The sequence below is a fragment of the Sorex araneus genome, chromosome 8 (genome assembly GCF_027595985.1).
Source record: "Sorex araneus isolate mSorAra2 chromosome 8, mSorAra2.pri, whole genome shotgun sequence".
NCBI lineage: Eukaryota > Metazoa > Chordata > Mammalia > Eulipotyphla > Soricidae > Sorex > Sorex araneus.
Window position 1 is genome coordinate 8,294,045 of NC_073309.1, and position 25,117 is coordinate 8,319,161.

Sequence of the window (25,117 nt, forward strand, 5' to 3'; positions counted from 1 at the left end):
TGACGGGATGGCCAGTGGAGGCTTCCGAGGCACTGCCTGACCCCACAACCTGACCCCAACATCAGAAGGGCCAGAGGAAAGGAGGCTTACGCACTAGTGGGGTTCTCTTGGTGGGAGGAAGGGGGGCTCCTTCATAGTATTTAGAAATTCCTGGGAGTATCTTTAATAGAATAATGAAGGCCTCTCCGTCTCTCATTTTACCTCCAGTTACCTTACTTGAGTGAATCCCAAGGGGACACCCCCATGTACAGGGGTTTGAAGCAAGACTCTCTGAGGAGGCCAGTGGCCTTTTTACAAACAGAAGCCAGTGCGGGCCACAGCCTTTGTTCTGCCCACAACCAGGGACCCAGGGGCAGTGGCCTGGGGTTTGAGATCACACAGCATCACTGAGTATTGCACATGGTCCTTTAATTCTCTGCAGCACAGATGGCTCCTGTCTACAGCCCCAGAGCCCCCGTCCCGCAGAGTTCATAGGTAGACATGAGTGCGAGGATGATAAATAGCAATCCTGGGAAAGTGGTTCCAGACAGGTGGTGCCAATGTGGATGGCACAGGGCAGAAATGTAAGGTGGGCGTGAGTCACTGGCCGGCTCCCAGGTGAGCTCCGGTTACTGCTGGGTTAGGAGGGCAGGTGAGAGAGGTTAAAGGTCCCGAGACTCAAGTGTCCTTGTGGCTGGGGCGGTCCTGGCTGGACAGATCCACCTGGGTGAGGGCAAGCACTGCCCCGTGGGAGCTGGCCCTTCCCTCAGTTCTTGACATCTCCCAGGCGGAGCTGGGCGAAGGAAGTGGCCAGCTGCAGCGCCTCCTGCAGGCAGCCCACGTTTTTGCCAGTGGCTTGAGCCGACACATCCTTGCCACCCCCTTTGCCGTCCATCAGGCCGGACACCTGCTGAACCCACTCACTGGCTTTCAGGCCCCGATTGGCTGCGTTCTGGAAGAGAAAAATCGAGAGCGGGGGGGGGGGTCAAGAAGGATGGGCTGGAGAGAGCAGAGCCCCGGGGGTCTCGCCGGGCAGCTCGGAGACCCACGCTCCCGCAGGAAGGCTCCCGCGGGCACACGCGGCACAGAGCTCTGACCTGGGGGACTTGACACAAGCACGTGATCTTGCCCGCCTCGTTGTCCACCGTGAAGAGCATGGCAGACGTCTGAGGGGAATGCATCTTGAAGAGCTTCAAGGCTTCATTCAGGGCCTGTGGGAAGAAGCTGGGGTCAGGCCAGACGGCGGTTCTCAGAGCACCCCCCAACCTGGCTCCCCCCAAGATCTCGGCCGGGTCCAGGGAAGGAAGTGGCCCGGCAGGAGGGAGCCCCAGCCCTGCGTTGCCTTGGCCGAAGCGCCGCTCTCCATCTCCAGGATGACGAGGGGCTGGTTGGGGTTGCTGTCGATGAGCTGCTTCGTCTTCTCCAACACCTGCAAGGCAGGGGGGTTCCCCCGGAGAGGACTCAGGTCTGGGGCCCGGGCCGCCGCCCAGACCACAGCTGGAACGGCCCCCTGGGCAGAGCCTCGGGCGCCCCCGCAGCCCCGGTGCCAGGACTCACTCGCTTCTGGACGTCGGCTTTGCTGGCACGGTCCAGGTCATCCATGACTTTCTTCAGGGATTTGAGGTGCTCCCGGAATTCGTCCTTCTGCCACTGGGGGATGACTGCGGTGGCCAGGGCCTGGAACCAGAACCGGAAGGCCATCTGGGTCAGACACGGGCAGCCAGAGCACAAGGGTCCAGCCCCTCTCACCCTTCCGGCTTTAAACATCCTGCCCGACTAGAGCCTCAAAGGAGAGGAAACAAACACAACAGGACCCACGGGTCTCGACTGGTCACCTCCTAAAGGGCCAGGACTGAGAAACCTGGACCCCAGCAGGCAGCGGGCCCACCTGTGCTGGGCGGGCAGTGGGCGCCCTACCTCCCCGAGGTCCGCGATCTCCCTCTGCACGTCCTTGTTCGGTGTGGTCTGGGCCTTGACTCTGGCCTCCATGTCCGAGAGGGCATTCTTCAGGCTCTCTGCTTTCCGCAGGGCCTGGGAAGGGAATGGGCAGGGGCAGACCCGGGTCAGGTCATCCTGTAAGTAGGGGCGGGCACGGATGGCAGCTCTGGGCCCGCACACATGCCTGCCCCGACACCAGCGGTTTCCTGTGCTCCAGAGGAGTGTCGCCTCACGGGCCTTACTGGCCAGCAGAAAGGCTGGAACGACACAGGGCCAGGGGCTGCCCAAGAACCCAAGGCACAGCCCTTATTATCCAGCAGGCATGGTCACCTGCGGGTTTCCACAGACATCGGCCCCAAGTGACGGGCCCCACCACCCAGATCAGTCCTCAGACTCCTGAGGCACCTCCCCCCGGGAGACATGGGCCAGGGCTGAGGGTGCTGGAGCCACAGCAGCAATAATGCACCCAGAGGCAGGTGAGTGGCCATTCCCTTGCCTCAAGAGCAGAACTCCACAGACTTCTCCAGAGCAGGAGACGTGGCAGGAGAGGCTGCGGCCAGGCAGCAGGAGCCGGGATATCCCCCCGGCAGCGCTGCCTAGACGGCCATCCCGGGCTCCAAGAAGCCACACATCCGCTCACCTTCTGGGCTTCCGCACCCGTGACGCCCACAATCCGCCGGATGCCCTTGGCAATGGCTTCTTCATTCACAATCACAAAGGCGCCTGCGTGGCTCGAATTCTGCAGGTGCCTGGTGGCAGGACACAGAGTCGGGGGTGATGGGGAAGCCAAGCCAGGTGCCCTGGTCCTCACCACTGCCTGGGAGCCCTCGGGGATTAGTCCTTCCCACAGTGGACAAAGGCCCCTCATGCTTGGGAGAATTTCAGAGGATAGCTCTAGCCAGAGAACATTGAATGGAACTATGTTTATGTTTACTCTTGTTTTGTTTGGGGGCCACACCCAGTGGTGCTCAGGGATCTCTCCTGACAGAATCTGGGAACTATGAAGGAAGGATTTTTTTTTTTTTTTTTTGCTTTTTTTGGGTCACACCCGGCAATGCACAGAGATTACTCCTGGCTCTGCACTCAGGAATCACCCCTGGCGGTGCTCAGGGGACCATATGGGATGCTGGGAATTGAACCCGGGTCAGCCACGTGTAAGGCAAACGCCCTACCCGCTGTGCTATTGCTCCAGCCCCCAAGGATTGTTTTGTTTATTTATTTATTTTTTGCTTTATTGGGTCACACCCGGCAATGCACAGGGGTTACTCCTGGTTCATGCACTCAGGAATTACTCCTGGAGGTGTGCAGGGAACCATATGGGATGCTGGGAATCGAACCCGGGTCGGACACGTTCAAGGTAAACGCCCTACCTGCTGTGCTATCGCTCCAGCCCTGGAAGGATCGTTTTGAATCTTTGTTTTTGGCCACACACAGAAGGGCTTAGAGGTCTCTGCTGACAGTGCTCGGGGGACTATGCCACCTGGCCAAACTGGCTATCACCAAGAGTGGACCCCACATCCTCCTGAGCACTGCTTCAGTCTCCCCCGAAAAACATTCTTCTCCCAGGATTTGTCAGGAAGCAGGAACCTCCCAGGCCACCATCACTGACCCTAAAAGACTCCAAATGATATGGGAAAGTGCAGCCAGTGCTCCCAGAACAAACTCAGTGGGGTCTTTTGTTTTTGGTTTTTGGGCCACATCTGGTGCTTAGGGCTTACTCCTGGCGGGCTTGGGGGAGCATTTAGGGTGCTGGGGATCAAACTTAGGGTGGCCACATGCAAGAACAGCACCATTCCCACTACTCTATCTGCCCCCTAAACTGGTTCTTAGAGTGTGTGTGTGTGTGTTTTGTGTCTCAGACAAGGGGCTTAACTCTCTAGATGCTGCTCATGCTGGCGGGGAAGCTAAATCTCCAGGAGCGGATCTGGAGCTGCGTAAGCACTCCATTCTCAGCTGAATCTTGAGTTCACAGCCCCGGGAACCGGGTCAAGAAACGGGGGAATCCTGCTTTAGAAACTGAATTTCTTTCTCCTCTCCTCCCCTCTCTCCCTTCTTTCTTCTCTCGTCTCTCTTCTCTCTCTCTCTCTCTCTCTCTCTCTCTCTCCCTCCCTCCCTCCCTCTCTCTCTCTCTCTCTCTCTCTCTCTCTCTCTCTCTCTCTCGTTTTTGTTTTTGGTCACACCAGTGATGCTCAGGGGTTACTCCTGGCTTTCATCTTGGTGGTGCTCGAGGGACTCTGTATGGGATGCTGGAGATCGAACCCAGGTCAGCCGTGACGCACTACGCGCTGGCCTCCAGCCCCAGGAACTGAATCTGAGACTCCACTGCCCCTTAGGACAAGGAGCGCGGTCCAGCCTGTAGCCCACACCCTGAGGTCATGCCAAATACAACAGGTGACCCAGCAACTCCACCCCGCCCCGCGCCGACCCACTCACGTTCCTCCACAGAACTCCACGGAAGTGAGGGAGCCAGCAGGGCCTGAGGGGTCATCCAACAGCTTGGACACGGGGACCCCAATGGAGACAACACGCACGGGGTCAGGGTAGGTCTCATCGAACACAGCCCGCAGGCCCTGGATGGCTTTCGCTGCTGCCAGGGGACAATCCTGGGTGTAGACGGGCTGCCAAGGTGAGCAAGAGAGAACAGGCTGGGCTCGAGGGCAGCGGCCACGCTGGGTTTCTAAGCCCACCAATAGCCACAGCCACCCAAAGCCAGTCCGGGGGATCACAAGAAATTTCAAGTATCGTGTCAAAAGGCGACCCCTGCACGGGCTGGGTATCAGGATTTCCACCTGCGGTGTCCCCCCAACACCCTCACCCCCGGACTCCTTCACCAGCCACCACTACTGCCCCCTAGTGGGCAGATCTGAGAAACACTGCCTGAAAGAACTCTGCCCGCAAAGCAGGGGCTGGTCCCTGGCCAAGTGCGGAAGCTCTTGGGTACCAGGTGATGGCGCGGAAGGCGGGAGGCTCACGGCCCCGGACCCAACCCACCTTGGCCGCTTCTATCATCTCGTTAGCAATCTCCTCGGCCTTCTTGATCTGTTCGGTGGACATGGCCCCCTTGGCTGTGAAGTCGAACCGCAGGCGGTCGGGCGCGACCAGGGAGCCCCTCTGGTCTGCCTCCCCCAGCACGGAGCGCAGCGCAAAGTTGAGGATGTGGGTGGCCGTGTGGTTGCTCATGACGGGTCTGCGGCGGGGCTGTGGGGCAGGCAGAGGAGCTGGTGGAGAGGCCGGCCAGCACCCACGCTTGGCCCCAGCTAGTTCCCCACTCACGACATTGAAAACGTCTCGGCTTTAGGACGGCCAGAAGCAATACCCGCACACATCAGATTTGGGTCTCTTCCGGAGTGAGCCAGATGGGGGGCGCCCCCAAGGCTCTCTGTCAGCCCCCTAATCGCAGAGACACCAGAGTGCACCCACCAGTGCTTCCAGCACAGCGGTTTGTCTTCTCCCCCTCCCACCTCGAGCAGAATTCAGCCGAGGCCACACGCTGGCTGACACTTTCTAACAGTGGTGACTTGGCCCAGCCGGAGGCTAATGTAGGTGCCTGAACGATTCCAAGTAATCCAGTTTATGCTGAGTTACTATGCTGTGCAGTAGGCCAGGCGTATTAAATGCATCCCCCCTTTCAAATTTTCTATTCCTCCCCCTTAAATGCCTCATTTGGGGAGTGGGACTACATCCAAGCCTGGCTTTGTGCCGGATGCTTCCAGAGAAAAAAGCAGTGCCAAGGACTGATCCAAGGTTGCTGCATTCAGACCTGGGCCCTATCGGGCCCACAGAAGGTTCCTACATTCAGAGCTTGGGCTCCAGCCTCTTAAAAACTAGCTCTCTGGCCTCTCAAATGCATTTTCAACTTAAAATGTGTATTTCCTAGGCATCTGTTTTCCTAGGGTGGGGGGAACCTCTGAAGTGATGTGTAGGAGACTTCGGAGCCCTCCCAGATTCTCAGCCAAGCAGACCTGTGGTTCAGTGGGAGGGTCCGAGGAGGGGATGCTCCCCGGGCTATTGCCAGGGAATCACCCAGGCCATCCAGTGCCGTTTGGGGTCTCCAAGACCATGCCTGGAAAGGCTGAGCAGATCAGACTAGCATCGGCTACAGCAAGGCTTACCCTGGGTACCCTCTCTGGCCCCTGCAATAAATATTTGCAACTAACTGACAACGGGCACAGCCCCATCACAAGGAAAACTCCGCACTAGAAATTTTAGTTGCACAAATGGTTGCCCAGAAGAAAGGTAACATTTCTCAGATGCTAAGTAGCTACGCCTGGATGTGGAACTCAGCTAAGGGACTAAGTTCTGGTCAATGACTGGTCCTTGTGGCCAGAGAGTTAGTACAGCACTTCCCTTATGGCTGATCCAGGTTTGATCTGTGGCACCCCATATGTTCCCGAGCCCCACCGGAAGTGAGCCCTGAGTACAGAGCCAGGAGGAAGCCCTGAGCACAGCTGGGCTGCGCTTTTATATTCAGGCAGTGCCTTGACATACAGCCCTGTAAGAGGGTGCTGCCTGCCACCCCCTCAGTGCCAGCATGCTGCCTCACTGTCTCTTGGTCCCTGCTCACCCCATCCATGCAGAACTTGGGCAATAACTGACCAGCCCCGTGCAGCGGAGCGACGCAACTCACCTCATCAATGAAGAGCCGGACACGGTCCCCCACCTGCAGGCTGCCGTAGATGGTCCCCACGTGCAGCACGTACCCGCCTCGCACCTGCGTGTTCTTCACTGTGAACTCAGTTTTCTAAGAGTGGAGGAGACAAGGTGGAAACATGTCAGTTCTGAAAATACACACGTAGGTTGGCATGAATACAGAGGGACCCACATACGTGATTTCTACCTATATATGTATGAGATTTGCTGGTGACCAAGAGTGAACCCAGGGGCCGGAGCGATAGCACAGTGGGTAGGGCATTTGCCTGGCACGCGGCCGACCCGGGTTCGATCCCCAGCATCCCATATGGTCCCCTAAGCAGTGCCAGGAGTAATTCCTGAGTGCAAAGCCAGGAGTAACCCCTGAGCATCGCTGGGTGTGACCCAAAAAGAAAAAAAAAAAAAGAGTGAACCCAGCACCACACACATGCAATTCAATTATTCTAGTGCTGGGCTATCCTCCCAAGCCACAAACTCATTTTAATTTTGTTTCTTGGGTCATATCTGGTGGTGCTCCAGGCTTACTCGGGCTCTGTACTCAGGGATCAAAACTGGAAGTGCTTGGGGGACCATAAAGAAAGGTGAGTATTCTGGGCCGGGACGATGTATAATGGTGGGGTGTTTGCTTTCACACAGCCGACCCGGTTTGATCCCCGGCATCCCATATGGTCCCCAAGCACCGCCAGGAGTAAACCCTGAGCACAGCTGAGTGTAATCAAAAAAGCCACAATTAAAAAAAGATAGAATGTTGAGTATTCTTTAGATGTTGCCTCTGGGGCCAGAGCGATAGCACAGTGGGTCGGAGGCTTGCCTTGCATGTGGCCGACCTGGGTTAGATTCCCCGAGCACCACCAGAAATAATTCCTGTGTGCAGAGCCAAGATTACTGCCAGGTGTGGTCCAAAAAGCAAGCTGCGTCTTGGAACTGATGAGATAGTAAGGGGCTTGCCTGGCATGTGGCTGGGCCTGGTTCACATACAGTCTCCCCTCCCCCCCACCAAACAAGCACAGCTAAGAGTGACCCCTGAGCATAGAATCAGGAGTAGCAGCCACAAAGACGGCCAGATGTGCCCCCGCAAAACAGACCTACAAATGAATAAAAAGAACCTCTGGGGGCTGGAGCGATAGCACAGTGGGTAGGGCGTTTGCTTTTCACGCGGCTGACCCGGGTTCGAATCCCAGCATCCCATATGGTCCCCTGAGTACTGCCAGGAGTAATTCCTGAGTGTAGAACCAGGAGTAACCCCTGTGCATCGCTGGGTGTGACCCAAAAAGCAAAAAGAACCTCTGTATTTATGGAAGAACCTAAGACCACCCAAGGCAGGCTGGCTATAAGGGCCCTGCTCTGAGACAACCAGAAGGCTTGCGAGCAACACGGTGCAAGTATCCGCTCCTGGGGCTGGGGCCACGGCCTGGCAAGGCTGGGCAGCCCCCAACATCGTCTGATGTGCTCTTGGCCCTCTAGCACTAGTGTGCATGGGCCCCCAAGAAACAAAAAAAGCAGCAGACCCCCTCCTAGAGAAAGTGCCAAGGGACCCCCGCGTGGAGATGGGCCCCCGCCCCCCCTCCCCCCCCCCCCCCGCCATCGGGCTCACATCCTCACTGCTGTCCTCCAGCTTCACCAGGTAGCCTTCGTCGTAGATCTGCCCTCCTTGCTCAGCGTAGAAGCAGGTCTTGTCCAGCACCACTCCACACTCCTGGCCCGTGGACACCTCATCCACGAACATCTTATCCCTGCGCAGAGCCAGCACTGTGGCCACCGTGCTCTCAAACGCTGCGGGCGGGGGAGAAGGGCCAGTGATTCCATCTGCAGTCTCTGCTGGCTTGTCCCTCTCCCTCCTTCCCTCCCACTCACTCCTGTTTTTCTGGGGCTACACCCAGCGGTGCTCAGGGCTTTCTTCCTGGCTCTGCACGCAGGAATCACTCCTGGCAGTGCTGGGGGACTGTACAGGCAGCCGTGTACAAGGCAAACGCCCTACCCGCTGGATTATGGCTCTGGCCCCAGGATTCTATTTCTAAAATGCTCCTAAAGCGTGCAGGTGACACCTCGTACTCTACACCACTGATGTACCAAGAGTAGCACACCACATTTGGAGTGTAAAGCACAAGGCAACCGATCTCATCCTGATAAAAAAAAAAAAATATTAGCACACAAAAGTTCGACCTATAACAATATGTTAGTAATTTCTTATACGATGGCTTAATGGATCCAGGGTGACATACAACCTTCACGCTTTCCTTTAAGGAAACTTTTTTGGATCATTTTTAGTGGATTATTCATAACAAGCAATACAAAATAAATTATTTAGGACCTGCTTTTCGGGTAGGCTTGGATGGTGGCGGGAAAATTGGAAGTAATGGTGAGAAGGTGTAATGGTAGTGGGGTTGGTGTTGGAATGCTGAATGTAATCAATTATTGTGAACAACTTTAAAAAAAAAATTAAATAAAAAAAATGCTCCTAAATGTCTATGTTCTGAAAGCTAGCCCAGGCCCCAAGACTGCACGAAGGGGTATCAGCAGGCTGACCGAGCAGACCCATGCAGTACCCAGCAGGCTGACCGAGCAGACCCATGCAGTACTCAGCAGGATGACTGAGCACCCTGCATTGTGTAGGACTGAGGCGTGTCCTGGCTGTGAGCCTTTCAATGTTAAAACTGGGACAGTTCTGGGAAATTGGGACAGGTGGTCACCCCACCTCTGCGCCACTACGCAGAAACGCAGTGAGTATGATTAGACTTTAAGAGCAGTTAAACATTCCATGCCAAGGTCAGTTCACAAAGCACGTGCTTGTTTTGTGGATGTCCTTGAATATTTTAGCCAAAAAATGAAAGCTAGAAAAAAAGACAAAAATGTGTATCGCCTGTTTCTTTTTCTTTTGTTTCCTTCTTTTTTTTTTTTTTGTTCCCTTCTTAAGTTCAGAATGTTACTAACTTGATGTGAAATCCAGTGGTCACCATGGATTTTATCCTTATTTCAGCAAGTCATTATTTCAAAAGAGCCTGTGGAGGGAGGGCGTTTACCTTGCACGTGACCAACCCCGGTTCAAGCCCTGGCATCCCATGTGGTTTCCTGAGCCTGGCAGGACTGACCGAGCCGGGAGAAACCCCTGAGCATCGCCACGTGTGTCCCCCACCCAAAACATATTATTACAATTAGGGGAAGCTAGGAGAAGGGTATAGGGAATCTCCCTTTTTAACAGTCTCCTGTGAATCTATAATTCCAAAATAAAGATTGAAGAAAACCAGTCACCAAGAATGTGCGTTTAAAGTTACGGAGCCTGACTATTAACCACTGCAGAAGAAACAAGGATCAGGGGAGCGGAGTAACGTACCATAGCTACCGCTGGAGTCCGAGTGGTAATTGTACTTTGGGGAGTCATCTGTTGCCGGGAGACCCCTTTCCCGGAGCTCTTCGATGGCGTAGATGTCCAGCATAATGAGGTCCTCTCCCCCAGCTCCCTTGCCCTGGGATTTTAGCTGCCGCAAGACAAATGCTCGTAAGTTAACCTGAAACTCTGAAGCGCCTCAAGGGCAATACGCAATGTCGGATGTGAAGCTCTAGAAATGGCTTTTCCCATCTCGGCGCCACAACATCACGGGGCATAAGTCTTTCTGTAGGGGGAAGAGGTCCTGTCCTGTCACTGTAGGGTACGGCGTAGCACTCCTGGTCTCCACCCACTAGATATAAGTGAGATCCTGTCCCCAGCCATGAAAAACAAAAATGACTTCAAATATTCAGGGGGCTTCAAATGTTCTGGGGGGCTGGGGGTTCAGAGAGGAACCATTCTGAGCTGAGACCCACTGGTCTAGGGAAAAAAACTAATTTCTGTGTACTGCTGGGATAATACAGCAGCTAGGGCACTTACTTTGCACACATCCGGCCTGGACTCAGTCCCCAGTACCCTACATGGTCCCCTGAACCCTGCCAGGAGTGATCCCTGAGTGCAGAGCCAGGAGTAAGGCCTGAACACTCCTGGGTATGGCCCCCAAACCAAAGAAAAGTATCTCTAAATCTGATATGGAGAGTCTTTGACAGGGGTCTGAGGTAGCTCAGTGCGTGCTTCCCATGCAGGGCCCCCATCACTGCATATTTGAGCACCACAGAAGAAGCCCCCAGGAACTGCACAGTGTGGCCTCCAAACCAACCAAAGGCCAAAGACTTTGGTGCAAGGACTCTTGCTTTGCTGCCGCGTCCTTGCGATGCTTGGTGCTGGGCTTCTGCTTGTGCCCCAAACGCTTTACCTGGGCCAGTTTCCTCTCCTCTTCAAAGCCATCCATATCGACCAGCATGCCCTTCTCCTCAGCGATCAGTCCCGTGAGGTCCACTGGGAACCCGTAAGTGTCATAAAGAAGCCACGCAGTGTCCCCTACACAGCACAAAGGAAGGATGTTAGAGCGACATGGCAGACCCCTTCCTTCCCTCCCACTCAAAACTTCCCAGGAGAACGCGGCAGTGATGGCAGGATCAGAACCATCTCATTTAGTGGTAACAAGCAGTATTAAATAAATGAGCTTAGGCTTGCTATGGAGGCAGGCTTGAGGGGTGGCTGGGAACATGGGGAGACTGGGGGAGGGGAAGGTCACAGTGATGGTGAGATTGATTTTGGAATATTGAATGCCTGTAACAAGTGCATCATGAACAACTTTGTAAACCAGAATGTTTACATTAAGTGGAAAAAAACCACAAGGCATCATTGGGCTGGAGAGATAGTACAGCAGGTATGGTGCTTGGCTTGAATGCAGCTGACCTGGGTTCAATCCCCAGCACTACACATGGTCCGTTGAGCACTACCAGGAGTAATTCCTGAGTGCATGAGCCAGGAGTAACCCCTGAGCATCGCTGGTTGTGACCCAAAAAAAAAAACAAAACAAAATCCACAAATATTTGTACAGTTAGAGAGTAAGTACTGAATACACAGCTGAGTTGTTATTTCTGAGAAATGACCTTTGGGAAGAGAACATTCACTTTTTGCTTCTGAATTATAGGGTAATTTTCCACAACAATGCACTGCTTTTGTAATTTTACTATAATTTGGGCGGCGAGTGTGTGCGTGTGTGTGGGCGCGCGTGTGTATATGTGTGTGTGTGCGTGCGTGCTATGTCTGGCAGCGCTCGGGGGATGTTTCTGGCTCTGTGCTCAGGAGTGAGCCTTGGCAGTACTTGGCAGTGTGTTGGGGATTGAACCTGGGTCAGAGGGACACGTGCCTTCACCCCTGTACTCTCTCTCTGGCCCTATTAATTCCATGTTACACAAAATGTCTTTTCACAAAGCTTCTGCCCAGCCTCTGCAGACATGGCTTGATGACTGTCAGCCTGCTGAAATAAACCTGTCTCCTCCATGAAGAGGAAGTGGCTTGGCCGGGGGAGGGGCGCACTGCTCCTTACCAGGAATGGTCTTGCTGTCTCCGAGACTCTGAATTTTCCGGTCCAGGATGCGCCGCCCTCTGCTCAGAGTCTTGAGAAACTGCACTTCTTCTTCATTAATGATGTCCTTCACCATATCTGGATCCTTCTTGAGCTCAGGGAATGCATCTCCCTGATGAAGGATAAACACCAATAGGGAAGGCGGGCCCCTCTAAAAGCTCTCACTGGCAGCATGCTGGTGTCCCCCCATGACGAGCCGAGGCCTTGCAGAAGCCGCCAGCAGGGGAATGCACTTACCAGGGACTGTACAACAACGTCCACTAAGGTAGCGAAGAACCCTCTGCTGGCGTTGAGCTTTTCATGGGAGTAGCGAACGGCGCGGCGGAGAATCCGTCTCAACACATACCTGTAAGAAGCAGAGCCCAGCCCCTCTGCTGGGTGACACTCTGCAGGGGTGCTCTGGAATTCTATCCAAAGCGCCAGTTTTGCCCTCTGCCTGCTGCTCGCTGCACCCTCCACCGTCACCAAAAATCATCCCAACATAAAACCGTACTAGACCCACAGGGGCCACGCACCAAGGATGACCTGGAGTAACCCTCGTCTGCTTCCCGACCACAATCTACAGGCCCAGAGAGGCAGAAGTACTGAGGGACAAAGACTTGATGTCCACCATCCCAGGCCCAAGCTGCCCAGAGGTAGTCAATACTACCCGGCAGCGGCCTCTCAGACAGCCTTAAAATCGACCTTGGACCTGAGCAGCAAAGATTTAATATCATGGCAGCTCTTTCACATGAACCAATTCTTATTTTTCCAGCTTTGGTTTTGGGGCATCTGGGGCATCTACTCCAGGTCTCGTGCTTGGGGGATCACATGTGCTGGGAATGGAACCAGCCCGCTGCGGGGAGAAGTGTGCGCTCTGGGCCTCCGAACCTTCTCCCCTGCCCCAGAACTGACTGTATTTACCTATTAAAAATAAAGGACTGGGGCTGGAGCGATAGCACAGTGGGTAGGGCGTTTGCCTTGCACGCGGCGGACCCGGGTTCGAATCCCAGCATCCCATATATACATCCTGAGTATACATATATACGACTGCCAGGGGTGATTCCTGAGTGCATGAGCCAGGAGTGACCCCTGTGCATCGCCGGGTGTGACCCAAAAAGCAAAATAATAATAATAATAATAAAAAAATAAAAATAAAAAAATAAAAATAAAGGGCTTCCGGGCCTGGAGTGATAGTATCGCAGGTAGGGAGTTTGCCTTGCAGGTGGCTGACCAGGTTTGATCGCCGGCATCTCATATGGTCTGAGCACTTTCCCAGGAGTGATTCCTGAGTGCAGAGCCAGGAATAAGCCCTTAGCATCGCCAGGTGTTACCCCCCCCAGCCCCACAAAAAATAAAATAAAATAAAAATAATTAAAGAGCTTCCTCCAGGGGTTGGAATGATAGCACAGCAGGTAGGGTGTTTGCCTTGCACGCGGCAGACCCGGGTTCGATTCCCAGCATCCCATATATACATCCTGAGCACCGCCAGGGGTAATTCCTGAGTGCAGAGCCAGGAGTGACCCCTGTACATCGCTGGGTGTGACCCAAAAAGAAAAAAAATAAAGAGCTTCCTCCAAAGAGACAGAAAGACAGTTATAAGGGAGTAAAGAGGGCCAAGAAGGGGGCCCGAAACTCACAGGGCCGACCCTCGACTCACCCCCGGCCTGTGTTGTCGGGCCGGCCGCCATCAGCCAGGGCCACGGTGATGGTCCGCGCGTGATCAGCCAGCACCCGGTAGGCCATGTCAATCCCGTCCACGTCGTCGGCACCCACTTTCCCTGAGTAGGGCCGCGCACCTGTGCCCTAGACACAAACCAGGAGGCATCAGGAAGCCGCCCCTGGCACTGCCTGGCCTACAGGTTGCGAGAGGGCAGAGACCGACCCCCTGCCAGTGGGAGTAAAGCGCCTCTGGGCAGCCGCCTGCGCTCAGCCACATCTGGAGCCCACCGAGGACCCCGTTATCAAGGATGGACCTAGCTGCGGCTTCCAAGGTTCCACTGCTGAAGCAGCTGGGGCAGCCCCGTGGGGTGCAGCGGGGGATCCCCGGCCGGGGGCGCGGTGTCGCCCGAGACCAGTACCTTCTGAATGGCTTCGAAGTACGGGACGAAGAGGTCAGTGTCGTAGTTGGACATCTTGTTCTGCAGCACGGACACCAGCCGCTCCAGGCCCATGCCCGTGTCGATGCTCTTCTTGGGGAGAGGCTTCAGGACGCCGTCGGCCTCCCTGCACGGGCCGAGAAACAGGAGCTGAAACAGCGAGGCCCGCCGGCTCGCCTGCCGGCCAAGCTCACTGCAAGTTTGCCACCTGCCTCTGCCTGTCGTGACGGGAGGAAGAGGAAGGACGGAAAGAAGAACTCTGGGTGGTACGCTGAAGGGACAATCTTCTGGGCGGGAAAGTGCCTGCTCTAGAGACGGGGGACAGGAGGGAAACTGGGGATATTGGTGGAAGAAACCTGGTTTGTGGACACAGGAAAAGGGATTGGGGTTGCAACATAGTATGCCTAAAACTTAATAATGAATAAATGTGGGGCTGGAATGACAGTACAGAGGAGAGGGCTTCTGCCTTGCACATGGCCACCCCCGGGTTGACTCCCGGCATCCTGTATGATCCCCCGAGCACCGAGAGGCAGGAGTTACCCCAGAGCATCACCAGGTTTTACCCAAGAAGAAAAAAAAAAAAAAGAACTTTGTAACGCTGTAATTTACGGTGATTAAAATTTTTTTAGTTATCCAAAAAAGAAAAACACTGCAGTCCAGAACTTAGAACTATCCTATACTAAATACTAAGTTCCTCCCCAGTGGGGAGTTTCCTTCCCTTTCCCTTCTACTTTCCAACAAGCCTATTTCCAATAAATAAATAAATAAAATTGCAGTCAAAATTAAGAGTAAAATGATGAGAATGGTCTTTAAACAAGTATTACATCAGCTCCAACTACTTTATAAAAGACTAGCCCTAGTCTTCTGCTTTCTCTTTCTGTCCTAAGATTGTTTATTTGGTTTTTTTGGCGGGGGTGGTTGTGGGGGGCACACCCAGTGGTGCTCAGGGTTTACTCCTGGCTCTGCACCCAGGGATCATTCCTGGTGGGGTCAACGGACCATGTAGGGTGCCAGGTACTGAACCTGGCTCGGCCGTGTGCAAGGCAGTGCCTACCCTCTGCACTATATCTCCAGCCCGTAAGATAAAATTTTTACTGAATGAAACCTGCTTAGAAAAATGTGAGAGGAGAGAAAGAGGGAAATGATGTGTTCCAGAGAGAACAGGGGCTTTTCCAGAATGGAAATGAGCAAGCAAAGAGACAGAGAGAAGCAAGTGAGATACATGTTCAGAGGACAACACAAGCTTGAAGAGAGCTTTCTTCCTCCCTCCTCCCATTTTTCCACGGCATGAAGAGTGAGCTCTTTCCTTCCCCTCTCCCACACCCATTCTCTCTCCTCTCTCAGATCCCTGATGCCTCCATCGGCCATGCCCTGTCTCCAAAGACAATAATGAAGAGGGAGATGATAGTCACATGCTCCAAGTCATGCTTTCTCCAACCTGTAGGTCAAGAGCAAGGCCCCAAGGTCACCTGTTATACTGGATGAAGACGAGGTTCCAGATCTCCAACACGTTGGGGTCATCCTGGTTGACAAGATGTGCTGCGTCCCGGCCACCAATCCGGTCGTAGTGGATCTCACTGCAGGGACCACAGGGGCCCGTGTCACCCATCTCCCAGAAGTTGTCCTTCATATTGCCGGGAAGAATCTTACTGTCATCCAGCCTGCAGAGGGCGGAAAGAAAAAACTCGGTTACAGTTACTGACGGGGATTCTGCCCCGAGGCTTACCTCCATCACAAAGGGAATTCTTACAAATTTCTTTTTTGGCTTTTGGGTTACACACGGCACAGCTCAGGGGTAACTCCAGGCTCTGCACTCAGGAGTTACTCTTGGCACTGCTTGGGGGAACCATATGGGATGTTGGGGATCAAATTCGGGTCGGTGTGCAAGGTAAACGCCCTACCTACTGTACTATCATTCTGACCCATCATTTCTTTTTGTTTTTTGTTTGTTTTAGGGCCACACCCAGCAGTGCACAAGGGACAAAATGATGTGCCAAAGATTAAACCTAGGCCAGCTGCATGCAAAGGAAGCACCCTACCCACTATAGTATGTTCCAGGCCTCGATTCTTCAAAATTTCTAAAAATGAAACCCTTTGGCAAAAACTAATGCTAAGTCTGCCTACAAATCCTGCTAAAGAGAGAGACAACGATTCTCTCAAGAGTGTGTACAACAGGGGCCAAAGCAACAGTACAGCAGGTAGAGTATTTGCCCTGCATGTGGCTGACACGGGTTCGACCCCCAGCATCCCATATGGTCCCCCTGAGCACCATCAGCAGTGATCCCTGAGTGCAGAGCCAGGAATAAGCCCTAAGGACCACCAGGTGTGGCCTCAAAACAAAAGAAAAACAATAAAAAAGAAGAGTGTGGGGGCGGGAGCGATAGCACAGCGGGTAGGGCATTTGCTTTGCACGTAGCCAACCTGGGTTCGATCCCCGGCATCCCATATGGTCCCCCAAGCACCGCCAGGAGTAATTCCTGAGTGCAAAGCCAGGAGTAACTCCTGAGCATCGCTGGGTGTGACCCCAAAAAAAAAAAAAAAAGGAAGAGTGTGTGCAACAGAATGTGAAATACAAGATATGCTATGCTCATAATTTAAAACGTGCAAATGGGGCCGGGGCAGTAGTACAGTGGGTAGGGCATTTTCCAGGCACATGGCTGACCTGGGTTTGATCCCCAGCATCCAATATGGACCCCCAGCACCGCCAGGAGTACTTCCTGAGTACAGAACCAGGGGTAGCCCCTGAGCACCGCCAGGTGTGACCCAAAAAGAAGAACAAAACAAAAGTATGTATATATAGAAAGAAAAAAATATGAAAATTAAAATATTTATGCTGTACTGGACCAGATTATGTTTCTTATAGAATTTTTTTGGTTTTTTATGTTTTGGTTTTGTGCTCACAGGCCAGAGGTGGTGCTGGGACCTTTGACCCTAAGTATTGGAATTATCTTTTCCTTCATACCCTAAGCACGGAGGCTGCACCTTACCCCAGGTTTTGCCAGATCTGTTTGCACTCCAGGTCTGGTTCTAAGCCTGCTGCTTCATCCCCACCAAAGTAAGTAACATAAAGTCTTTCCACAGGAATGCCAAACTCTTGGGTGAGAAGTTCCAGTGCCATCTTACACGCCAGTTCCTACAAAAAGCACAGAGAGATGTGAAAAATGATCATATCAAAATCAATTGAGTATGAACAAAAATGTGTGAATCTGTAACTGTACCCTCACTGTGACTCACTAATCAAAATATAAATTTAAAAAAAAATCAATTGAGTATTAACTTAAAAAAAAAAAGAAATCTAAACATTTCCTGATAAATCAATGTGCATCCGAAATCTAATATAATCTGAAGTCACTGAATTAGACACTCCTCTCAAAAGACAGGATCAATTTCCTTCACTCTTGCATCTCCTAGATCATGGGATTTCATTGTCTTAATACAGGCGAAAGGAGACCCCAAATCCTCAATGGAAAGGCCCAGCTTGGGGGGAGGGGAGGGTCGGAGCGATAGTACTGTGGATAGGGCATTGGCCTTGCACATGGCTGACCTGGGTTCGATCCCCAGCATCCCATATGGTCCTACCCAGCACCACCAGGAATAATTCCTGAATGAAGAGCCAGGAGTACCCCCGAGCATTGCTAGGTGTGACCCCAAAACAAGAACAAACAGGGAAAAAAAAAAAGTAAAGGACTAACTGCCTTAAAACCAACAGATTTTCCACTTTACTTCTACCTTACCTTAAAATAATCTCCAAAAGACCAAGAGCCCAACATCTCAAAAAAGGTGTGATGGTACACATCCTTGCCCACGTCGTCCAGGTCATTGTGCTTGCCTCCTGCTCGGATGCATTTCTGGGTATTGGCAGCTCTGCTCAGCTTTGCCATCGGGTGAGAGGGATCAATAGTGTTCAGGAAGATAGGCTTGAACTGAAAAGGAAAGGGGCCTTTTTAGTTTCTCAAGAGCTGCAGGTATACCCGGTGGTCTGGCAGGAAGAAGCATGCACAAACAGCTCAGCTGCTGATCTAAACAGCCCCGAGTTCTGAAGCATCAGAGGCCCGTGGCTTCAGGAGCTGGTGCAGAAGCAGCCGGTCAAGAAGCAAGTTTCTCCCTGGCTCTGGTCAGTGCCAAAGGCTGTAAGCCAAATCTGGGATGGTAAGAGCTTTGCCATCTTTATGAAAGGCATTATTCTGAACATTTGTTTTCTCACTTGGTCATAAAAATTATGAGGAAGGGGACAGGAACATGGACCGGAGGTAAGGTACTTGCCTTGCATTCAGCTGACCCTGGTTTGATCCCAGCATTGCGCAGGAGTGAACCTTGAGCAGAGCCAGGAGGAAAATCAATAGGAATGAAGGTGAAATTGATGTTCTGTTTTTTTTTCCCACAAGTTTTTATTCCTGGCTCTGTGCTCAGGGATCATTCCTGGCGCTGCTCAGGGGACCCTGAGTCGCCAGTCAGCCGTGTGCAAGACAAATGCCATAACCTGGTTCTGGCCACCTCCAGGGACCCGGCCATTATCACTGCCCCGCTGCTCTCCGGGGGAAGAGAGAGCCAAGAGGAAAGGTAAAACCCTTACCTGGTTCATGCCAGCATTGGCAAAGAGCAAAGTGGGATCATCCAGCGGGATGGTGGCAGATGAATGAACATAGGTGTGCTCATTTCTCTTGAAGAAGTCGATGAATCGCTGCCGTATTTCACTTGCTGTTAGGGTCGAGTCCATTTTGAAAGGAACCTACAGAACTAACCAAGGAAACAATGAAGAGAAATGAGGGGAAATGAAACTAAGATCAACAGGCTTCACACAAGACTCCTGCAGGAATTTGACCCCAAAACTCTACAACGTAACTCATCAGAGCAAAACCTGCCCTCAGTCCAGCGCAGCCCCAGGCATTCTTCCTTCCCATGTCCAGTACAGCCCATGTCCTTCAATGAGGAGACAGCCATACACAGAAGTAACTAGTGAAAAGGCTCTAGCATGTGGATGGGAGGGTACGGCGCTTGCCTTGCAATCCCTGGCACCCCACTTGGCCCCTCAAGTCCACCAGGGCTGATCCCTGAGCACAGAGCCAGGACTAAGACCTGAGCATAGCCAGGTGTGGCCCCAAAGACAAAAACCCAAAAAGACTCAAGGATAGTGGATAAAAGAAGCCATGGAGCCCGAGACTATTAAAAGCTGTGCCATCACTCGTTCATTCACTCCATGTAAATATATGTATAGGCGGAATGGAGGCAAGGTAGCACAGGAGGGCCCTGAAGCCCCGGGGCTATAAGGTCTGATCACACTGCCCTTTGGGTTGAGAGCTTAACCACATACTTGGGACAAGCTCTTCAGCTGTCCACTGAACTCTTTCTACTTTCGTACTTAATGTCTCTAATTCTAGACATTGATTCACTGGTTTAAGGAATCCTTGTCCTCCCGGAGCACCGCCCCTGTTTTATTCTCACAGCCCCACTCTATGACAGCGGGTTTCAGGTCCAACTTCCCACCAGGCTGTCAATTCCATCCCAAGTGGGAAGCAGGACTCTTTTTGCTCAAGACCAAGGTATATCCTCAGCATCTGGGACGCTAGTGACTCAATGAATCTGCACACAGGTACAGCAAGCCCAGCTCCCTACGGACTTAAAGCAGAGCAGGACCTGCTGGCTGACAACATCGTGGCCAGCAGACAGGACAGGAGGATAGAGGATAGGACAGGAAGGGGAGTGCGTCCAGATAGGTCTGGATCTTCACCAGTTACTAAGCTAATACTAAGAATTAAAAAAAAAAAAAAAAGCTCATGGTGGGTCTCCACCCTCTAGACCACAGCCCCCACCCCCAAAGCCTACAGTCCTAGGGGATTAAAATCAAGGGAGAGAAAAACGTCTCATGTGAACGGTATTTAATGTAGCCGGCAAGGGCTGGAGAGACAATACAGCGGATAGGCCGCTTGCCTTGCATGCGGCCGACCGGGGTTCGATCCGGGGCATCCCATATGGTCCCCCGAGCACTGCCAGGAGTAATCCCCGAGCGCCGACAGGAGTGAGCCCAGAGCACCGGCGGGTGTGGCCCCCAAAACAGGAAAAATAAAAAAGGAACCAGGCTTCTCCCGGGAATGCTGCAGGTCCTCAGCAAGGACCCGGGGGGTGGGGACCGCTCCTCCCCAGAACCCCGGGGGTTCGACAAAAGGCCATTCGGTGCCAGTGTCCCGGCCACAGCTCCAGCCCAGGGCCTGACACGCCAGGTCAGGCCCGCGAGCCTGGCCGTGGCCGCCACGATTTCAAGCCCTCGGATGAACCGTTCGCACGGTGCCTCTGAGTACCGGGCGGCCGGCCCGCGAGCCCTGAGGGCGGCCACCCCTAAGACCTCCCGCAGTGCCCACCGCGCCCGGCCCCCGGGTTACCTGCTCCCCTAGACAGACGCGCAGCTGCACCGGCCCGCAGCTCAGCCTGCGCTCCGAGCCGCCCCGCGCCGTCCAATCAAACTGCGCCGTGGGAAAGTGCCCGGCGGAGCCGGAACGTCCTGAGATATTATTGGTTCTCACCCACGACAATCAAGCCGAGCCCGAAGCGGCTGGAGAGTCGGTTTCTGGGAAAGCGGCTCCGCTGCGGCTGATGCAACGGCGGGGAAAGACGCGGCCGGGCCCGTCACGTGACCGGGCAGAATGCGGACTCGCGGAGGGCGACATTTTGGTTTCCTAGGCAGCGTTCTCGCTCTTAGTTCGGCAGGGAAGCGGCTACTTTCGCTGGAAGCAGGCCAGTCCCTTGCTATATAGTAGTGCTCCTTTAGCCGCAGAGTTTTTCACAGACCTCAAAGACGGTGCTAGATCGCCTCTATCCAGACGCGTGCCCGGGTCGGACTTCCTTAGGAACAGTTAACTTTGTTGGCGTGGAGAGCTAGCATCGTGTATGGTCCCCTGAGCACTGTCAGGAGTGATTCTTGAGCCTTGCCGGGTTGGGCAGCCAAGGAAGGAATTGCTCCTTATGAGGCAGCTGAATTGACGTCGGGTCCAAGATTTGCCTTTGAGAAATACATACGAGTCATGAGAGGAAATCTTTCATGCAGATTAGTTTGTAATTGCGTTTGACACAAGACAACAGGGACCCCCTTTTTACAGGCTGAACTGTCTCGCGCAAGTGCCCGCGCAAGAGTAGGGAGAATGGGAGAAAGCGCCTGATGGGCTGGAGGTCCGCATGCCAGAGGGACGTCCAGGATCCGTCTCCTGCGGGCTATAGTTAGTTCCCTGAGCATCAAGCCTGGAGTAGCCCCGAGCACCTCTGGGTGTGGCCCCAAAACAAAACAACAAAAGTATAAGTTGTGCACTTACAAGGCAAGGGAGTACAGTGATCACAAAAGATTCTTTTCTCGGGACAAGGGAGTACTCATGAGATGATTTCCCCAAGCATGGGAGACACTATTGCTTAATGTGTGGGAGTGGCCGGTGTGTGTGTGTATTGCATTGATGTTTTATTCCTGACTCTCAAAAAAAGGAAGAGAGGGCAGAGAGATACCTCAAAAGTATAGAGCCATCCTGAGAAGCTCAGGTTCAGATCCCTGGCATAGAATAACCCCTACAACCTCAGGGTGTGACCCCACATCACAAAAGAAAAAGTGAGCTGCAGAGCTAGAATCCAAACACAGGTGCTTGAACTCCAAAGCCCATACCCTTCAGTGGCTCAGTGGTGGAGCAACTACATTGTCTGTGTGAAGTTCTATCCCAACACCTCTGAAAATATCCCTAACAAGTGCAAGTGAAAATACTTCTTATTTGATTTTGGTTTCTGGTCGTGCTCATGGCTTACTCCTGAGTCTATGCTCAGGGGTCACTCTTTTTTTTTCTTTCTTTTTAAGTCACACCCGGCGATGCTCAGGGCTTACTCCTGGCTTTGCTCTCAGGAATTACCCCTGGCGGTGCTCAGGGACCACAAGGGATGCTGGGAATCGAACCTGGGTCCGCTGTGTGCAAGGCAAACACCCTACCCACTGTACTTTCGCTCCAGCCCCGCTCAGGGGTCACTCTTGGTGAAGCCCGAGGAACAATTTGGGGTGTTGGGAATCAAATCTGAGTTGGCTAAATGCAAGGCAAGCACCTTGCCTGCTGTAATGTCACTCCAGCACAGCCCCCAAAAAATCCTTATATTTTTAGCCTGGAGAGATAATACAGAGTACAAGGCACAGGCCCTTTGTGGCTAACCAGAATACCATGCCTGGCACCCAATGTGGTCCCCCTGCCCTAAGCACAAAACCAGGAATAAGCCTTGAAGCGCAACCAGATGTGTCCCGAAACCAAACAAAAATACTTATTTTTAGTAAGTGCATTATTAGATTCTAACTCTGCCATGTATTTTTGTTTGTTTTGGTGGGGGGTGGGGGTGGGATCACACCAAGCAATGCTCAGGGCTTATTCCTGGCTCTGTGCTGAGGGATTGTTTCTGGTGAGCTCAGGGGACCATATACGGCACCAGGGATTGAATCTAGGTCTGGGCCTACCAGTGTAAGTCAACTGCCCTACCCACTGTGCTATTGCTCTGGCCCATAAGCAGCTTTCAATACCTATAACATAGAATGTTAATTTCTTCTCTTTTTTTCCTTTTTTCTTTTCTTTTTTTTTTTTTTTTTTGCTTTTTTTGGGTCAGAACCAGTGATGGATACTCAGGGGTTACTCCTGGCTCCTTACTCAAGAATCATTCCTTGTGGTGCTTTGGGGACCATATGAGATGCCGGGGATGGAGCCTGAGTCAACCACTTACAAGGCAAACTTACAAGGCAAACCCCTACTGGCTGTACTTTTGCTCTTTTCTTTTTCTCTTTCTCTTCTTCCTTCCTTCCTTCCTTCCTTCCTTCCTTCCTTCCTTCCTTCCTTCCTTCCTTCCTTCCTCTTTCTTTCTTTCTTTCTTTCTTTCTTTCTTTCTTTCTTTCTTTCTTTCTTTCTTTCTTTCTTTCTTTCTCTCTCTCTTTTCTTTCTCTCTCTCTCTTTCTCTCTCTTTCTTTCCTTCTGTCTTTCTTTCTGGCAGGGGCAAAACCTGCAAGCATGTTGGGAGATTTAATGCTAGGGTCCAAAGACACGTAGCTGCACAGGCCTTGCCATACTGGGACACCCAGACAACCCCAGGGAGCTCCAGAGCCGTGTGAGATGCGTGCCCATCTGACTGCTGAGCTAAGTCCCCGGGGCCAGCGTGTTCGTTTCTTTGCTATCAGGTGTTTTCGGATTCAAAGGTGCAATAAGGAATCACATAGGATCATGAAATGCAGATATTTGTCAGTTTGGTGGAGCCATAGATTCTGCAGTTCTATGAGGCTCCCAGGTGTTATGTGTTATCTGTGCTCCCCAGGGGTCCTGAGGGGTCCTACTTGGAATTACAAGAATAAACTGCACTTTTTGGGTCAGTGGCAAAAATATAAAAGTCGCTCTGGAAGATGTGCATTCTGCATCCATTCACCAACTGGAGTGTCAGTCATGCCTAAGTCTCTGAGAGTCCTCATTAAATAAAGCCGATACTTGCCCCGCCCTCTCTGGGCTCAGAGTGGTGGTGCTCTGGAGGGGGAAAAAACCCAACCACTGAAAAAGAATGGCAAAGCTTCGCGCACAGAGGCACCCCTGGCTGGAGCAGGCTGGAGCATGCTGAGCCTTTGGACGGAGGTAAGGAAGTGCGCATGCCTGAGGAGCAGTGGTACAGTCCCCTGACCCCTGCGCTGATTGGCTGGCGGGATCACCCTCTAGTAGGTGACTGGGGTCGTGATCAGCCGTTGGCTGCTCTAACCGCCATGCGCTGGGGCGATGGCTGGGTCCTCCGGCTGCTTTGGAGGCCGGGTACTGAGACGCTTTCCACTCACCCTGCCTGTGGGCGACGTGAGTATCTCTGAGGGTAAAAACGAGCCTCTCCCCACTCACTCATCCCCCCCATCCCCATTTGAGCATCTTCCTCGCCCGAATTTGGGTGGATAGATGTGGGAATAAAAAGCTGGCTTCCCGTCCCCCCTCCCCCACGCGGCCCCATGGCTTTTGAGTCACATCCAACAGTGCTCAGAGATCACTCCACGAGGGCTCTGGGGACCATATGGGGTGCTGGGGATAGAGCACGGGGTCAGTTCCAAATAATAGCTACTACTTATGGCACTTTGGCCTGCCGCGGGGCCTTGGCTTGTTGAATCCTCGGAGCACATGAACCGTGAGGTGGGTGCTCCCCTTAGCTTTGTGTAGATGGAGGCCAGCCGAGGTCACATGGGAACAGGTGCGGGAGCTCGGAATTCAGTGTTTCCCGCGCCCCCCTTCTGAATACGTGCGGCCATGAGGTTGGGGGGCAGGGCGGACATAGACGAGTCTAGGATGCTGATGCTTTTTAAATTAAATTTTAGGGGGCTGGAGCAATAGCACGGTGGGTAGGGCATTTGCCTTGCACGCGGCTGACCCGGGTTCGATTCCCAACATCCTATATGGTCCCCTGAGGAGTAATTCTGCCAGGAGTAATTCCTGAGCGTAACCTCTGCATCGCCGGGTGTGACCCAAAAAGAAAAAATAATAATAATAATAATAATAAATTAAATTTTGGGGTCATACTCTGCAGTGTCAGGGCTCCTGGCTCTGCAGTCAGGATTGAACTCCTGGCGTTGCTTGGGGACGGAAGCCGGTCGGGTACGTGCAAGGCAAACCCACTGTACTATGGCTCTAGCCCCATCCTGGTGCTTTTTAAAGGAAAGAATCTAGCGTCTGAACGTTGTCTATGCATCCCGGAATCACCCCATGGAAATGCTGTTCCTTCGTTGATTGGCAGGACTCCTTTTACCCAGTTGATCCTGTACGCACGCGTGCACGCACACACACAGTCATTCACACTCTTTTTTGTTTGTTTCGGGGCCACACCCGGCGTTGCTCAGGAACTACTCCTGACGAGCTGGGGAGCCCCTATGGGAAGGCGGGGATGGAAGCCGGGATGACCGCGTATACGGCAGGAGCCTTGTGCTTAATATACTCCGTCTCCACGAGCGTCCCCTGTGCCACCATGTGGCACGTGCGAGTGTGGTTTTGCACTTGGACCGAGACATGTAAGAAACTGTAGTAATCTGGCCGCGGGTTA

General features: G+C 52.9%; 1 protein-coding gene across 1 annotated transcript; it reads right to left on the reverse strand.

Moving 5' to 3' along the window:
- Nucleotides 1-391: 391 nt before the first annotated feature.
- AARS1 (alanyl-tRNA synthetase 1) lies at nt 392-20,584 on the reverse strand. The gene is made up of 21 exons (XM_004600529.2): nt 20,446-20,584; nt 18,642-18,805; nt 17,803-17,991; nt 17,056-17,201; nt 15,538-15,729; nt 14,051-14,195; nt 13,630-13,775; nt 12,228-12,336; nt 11,952-12,102; nt 10,809-10,933; nt 9,899-10,043; nt 8,162-8,340; nt 6,545-6,658; nt 4,909-5,115; nt 4,351-4,535; nt 2,558-2,666; nt 1,897-2,010; nt 1,537-1,656; nt 1,322-1,408; nt 1,077-1,190; nt 392-931 (listed from the first exon to the last, which is right to left on the reverse strand). Exons 2-21 carry the CDS (start codon nt 18,783-18,785, stop codon nt 746-748), a joined length of 2,907 nt encoding a protein of 968 aa, XP_004600586.1. The 5' UTR covers nt 18,786-18,805; nt 20,446-20,584; the 3' UTR covers nt 392-745.
- Between the last annotated feature and the right edge of the window lie 4,533 nt (nt 20,585-25,117).

Coding starts and splice junctions, on each gene's coding strand:
- AARS1 (XM_004600529.2), bottom strand. CDS start 18,785: ATGGACTCGACCCTAACAGCAAGTGAAATACGGCAGCGATTCATCGAC. Junction 1,409..1,536: donor AAGCCGACGTCCAGAAGCGA/GTGAGTCCTGGC, acceptor CCTGCCTTGCAG/GTGTTGGAGAAGACGAAGCA. Junction 932..1,076: donor GCTTGTGTCAAGTCCCCCAG/GTCAGAGCTCTG, acceptor TTTCTCTTCCAG/AACGCAGCCAATCGGGGCCT.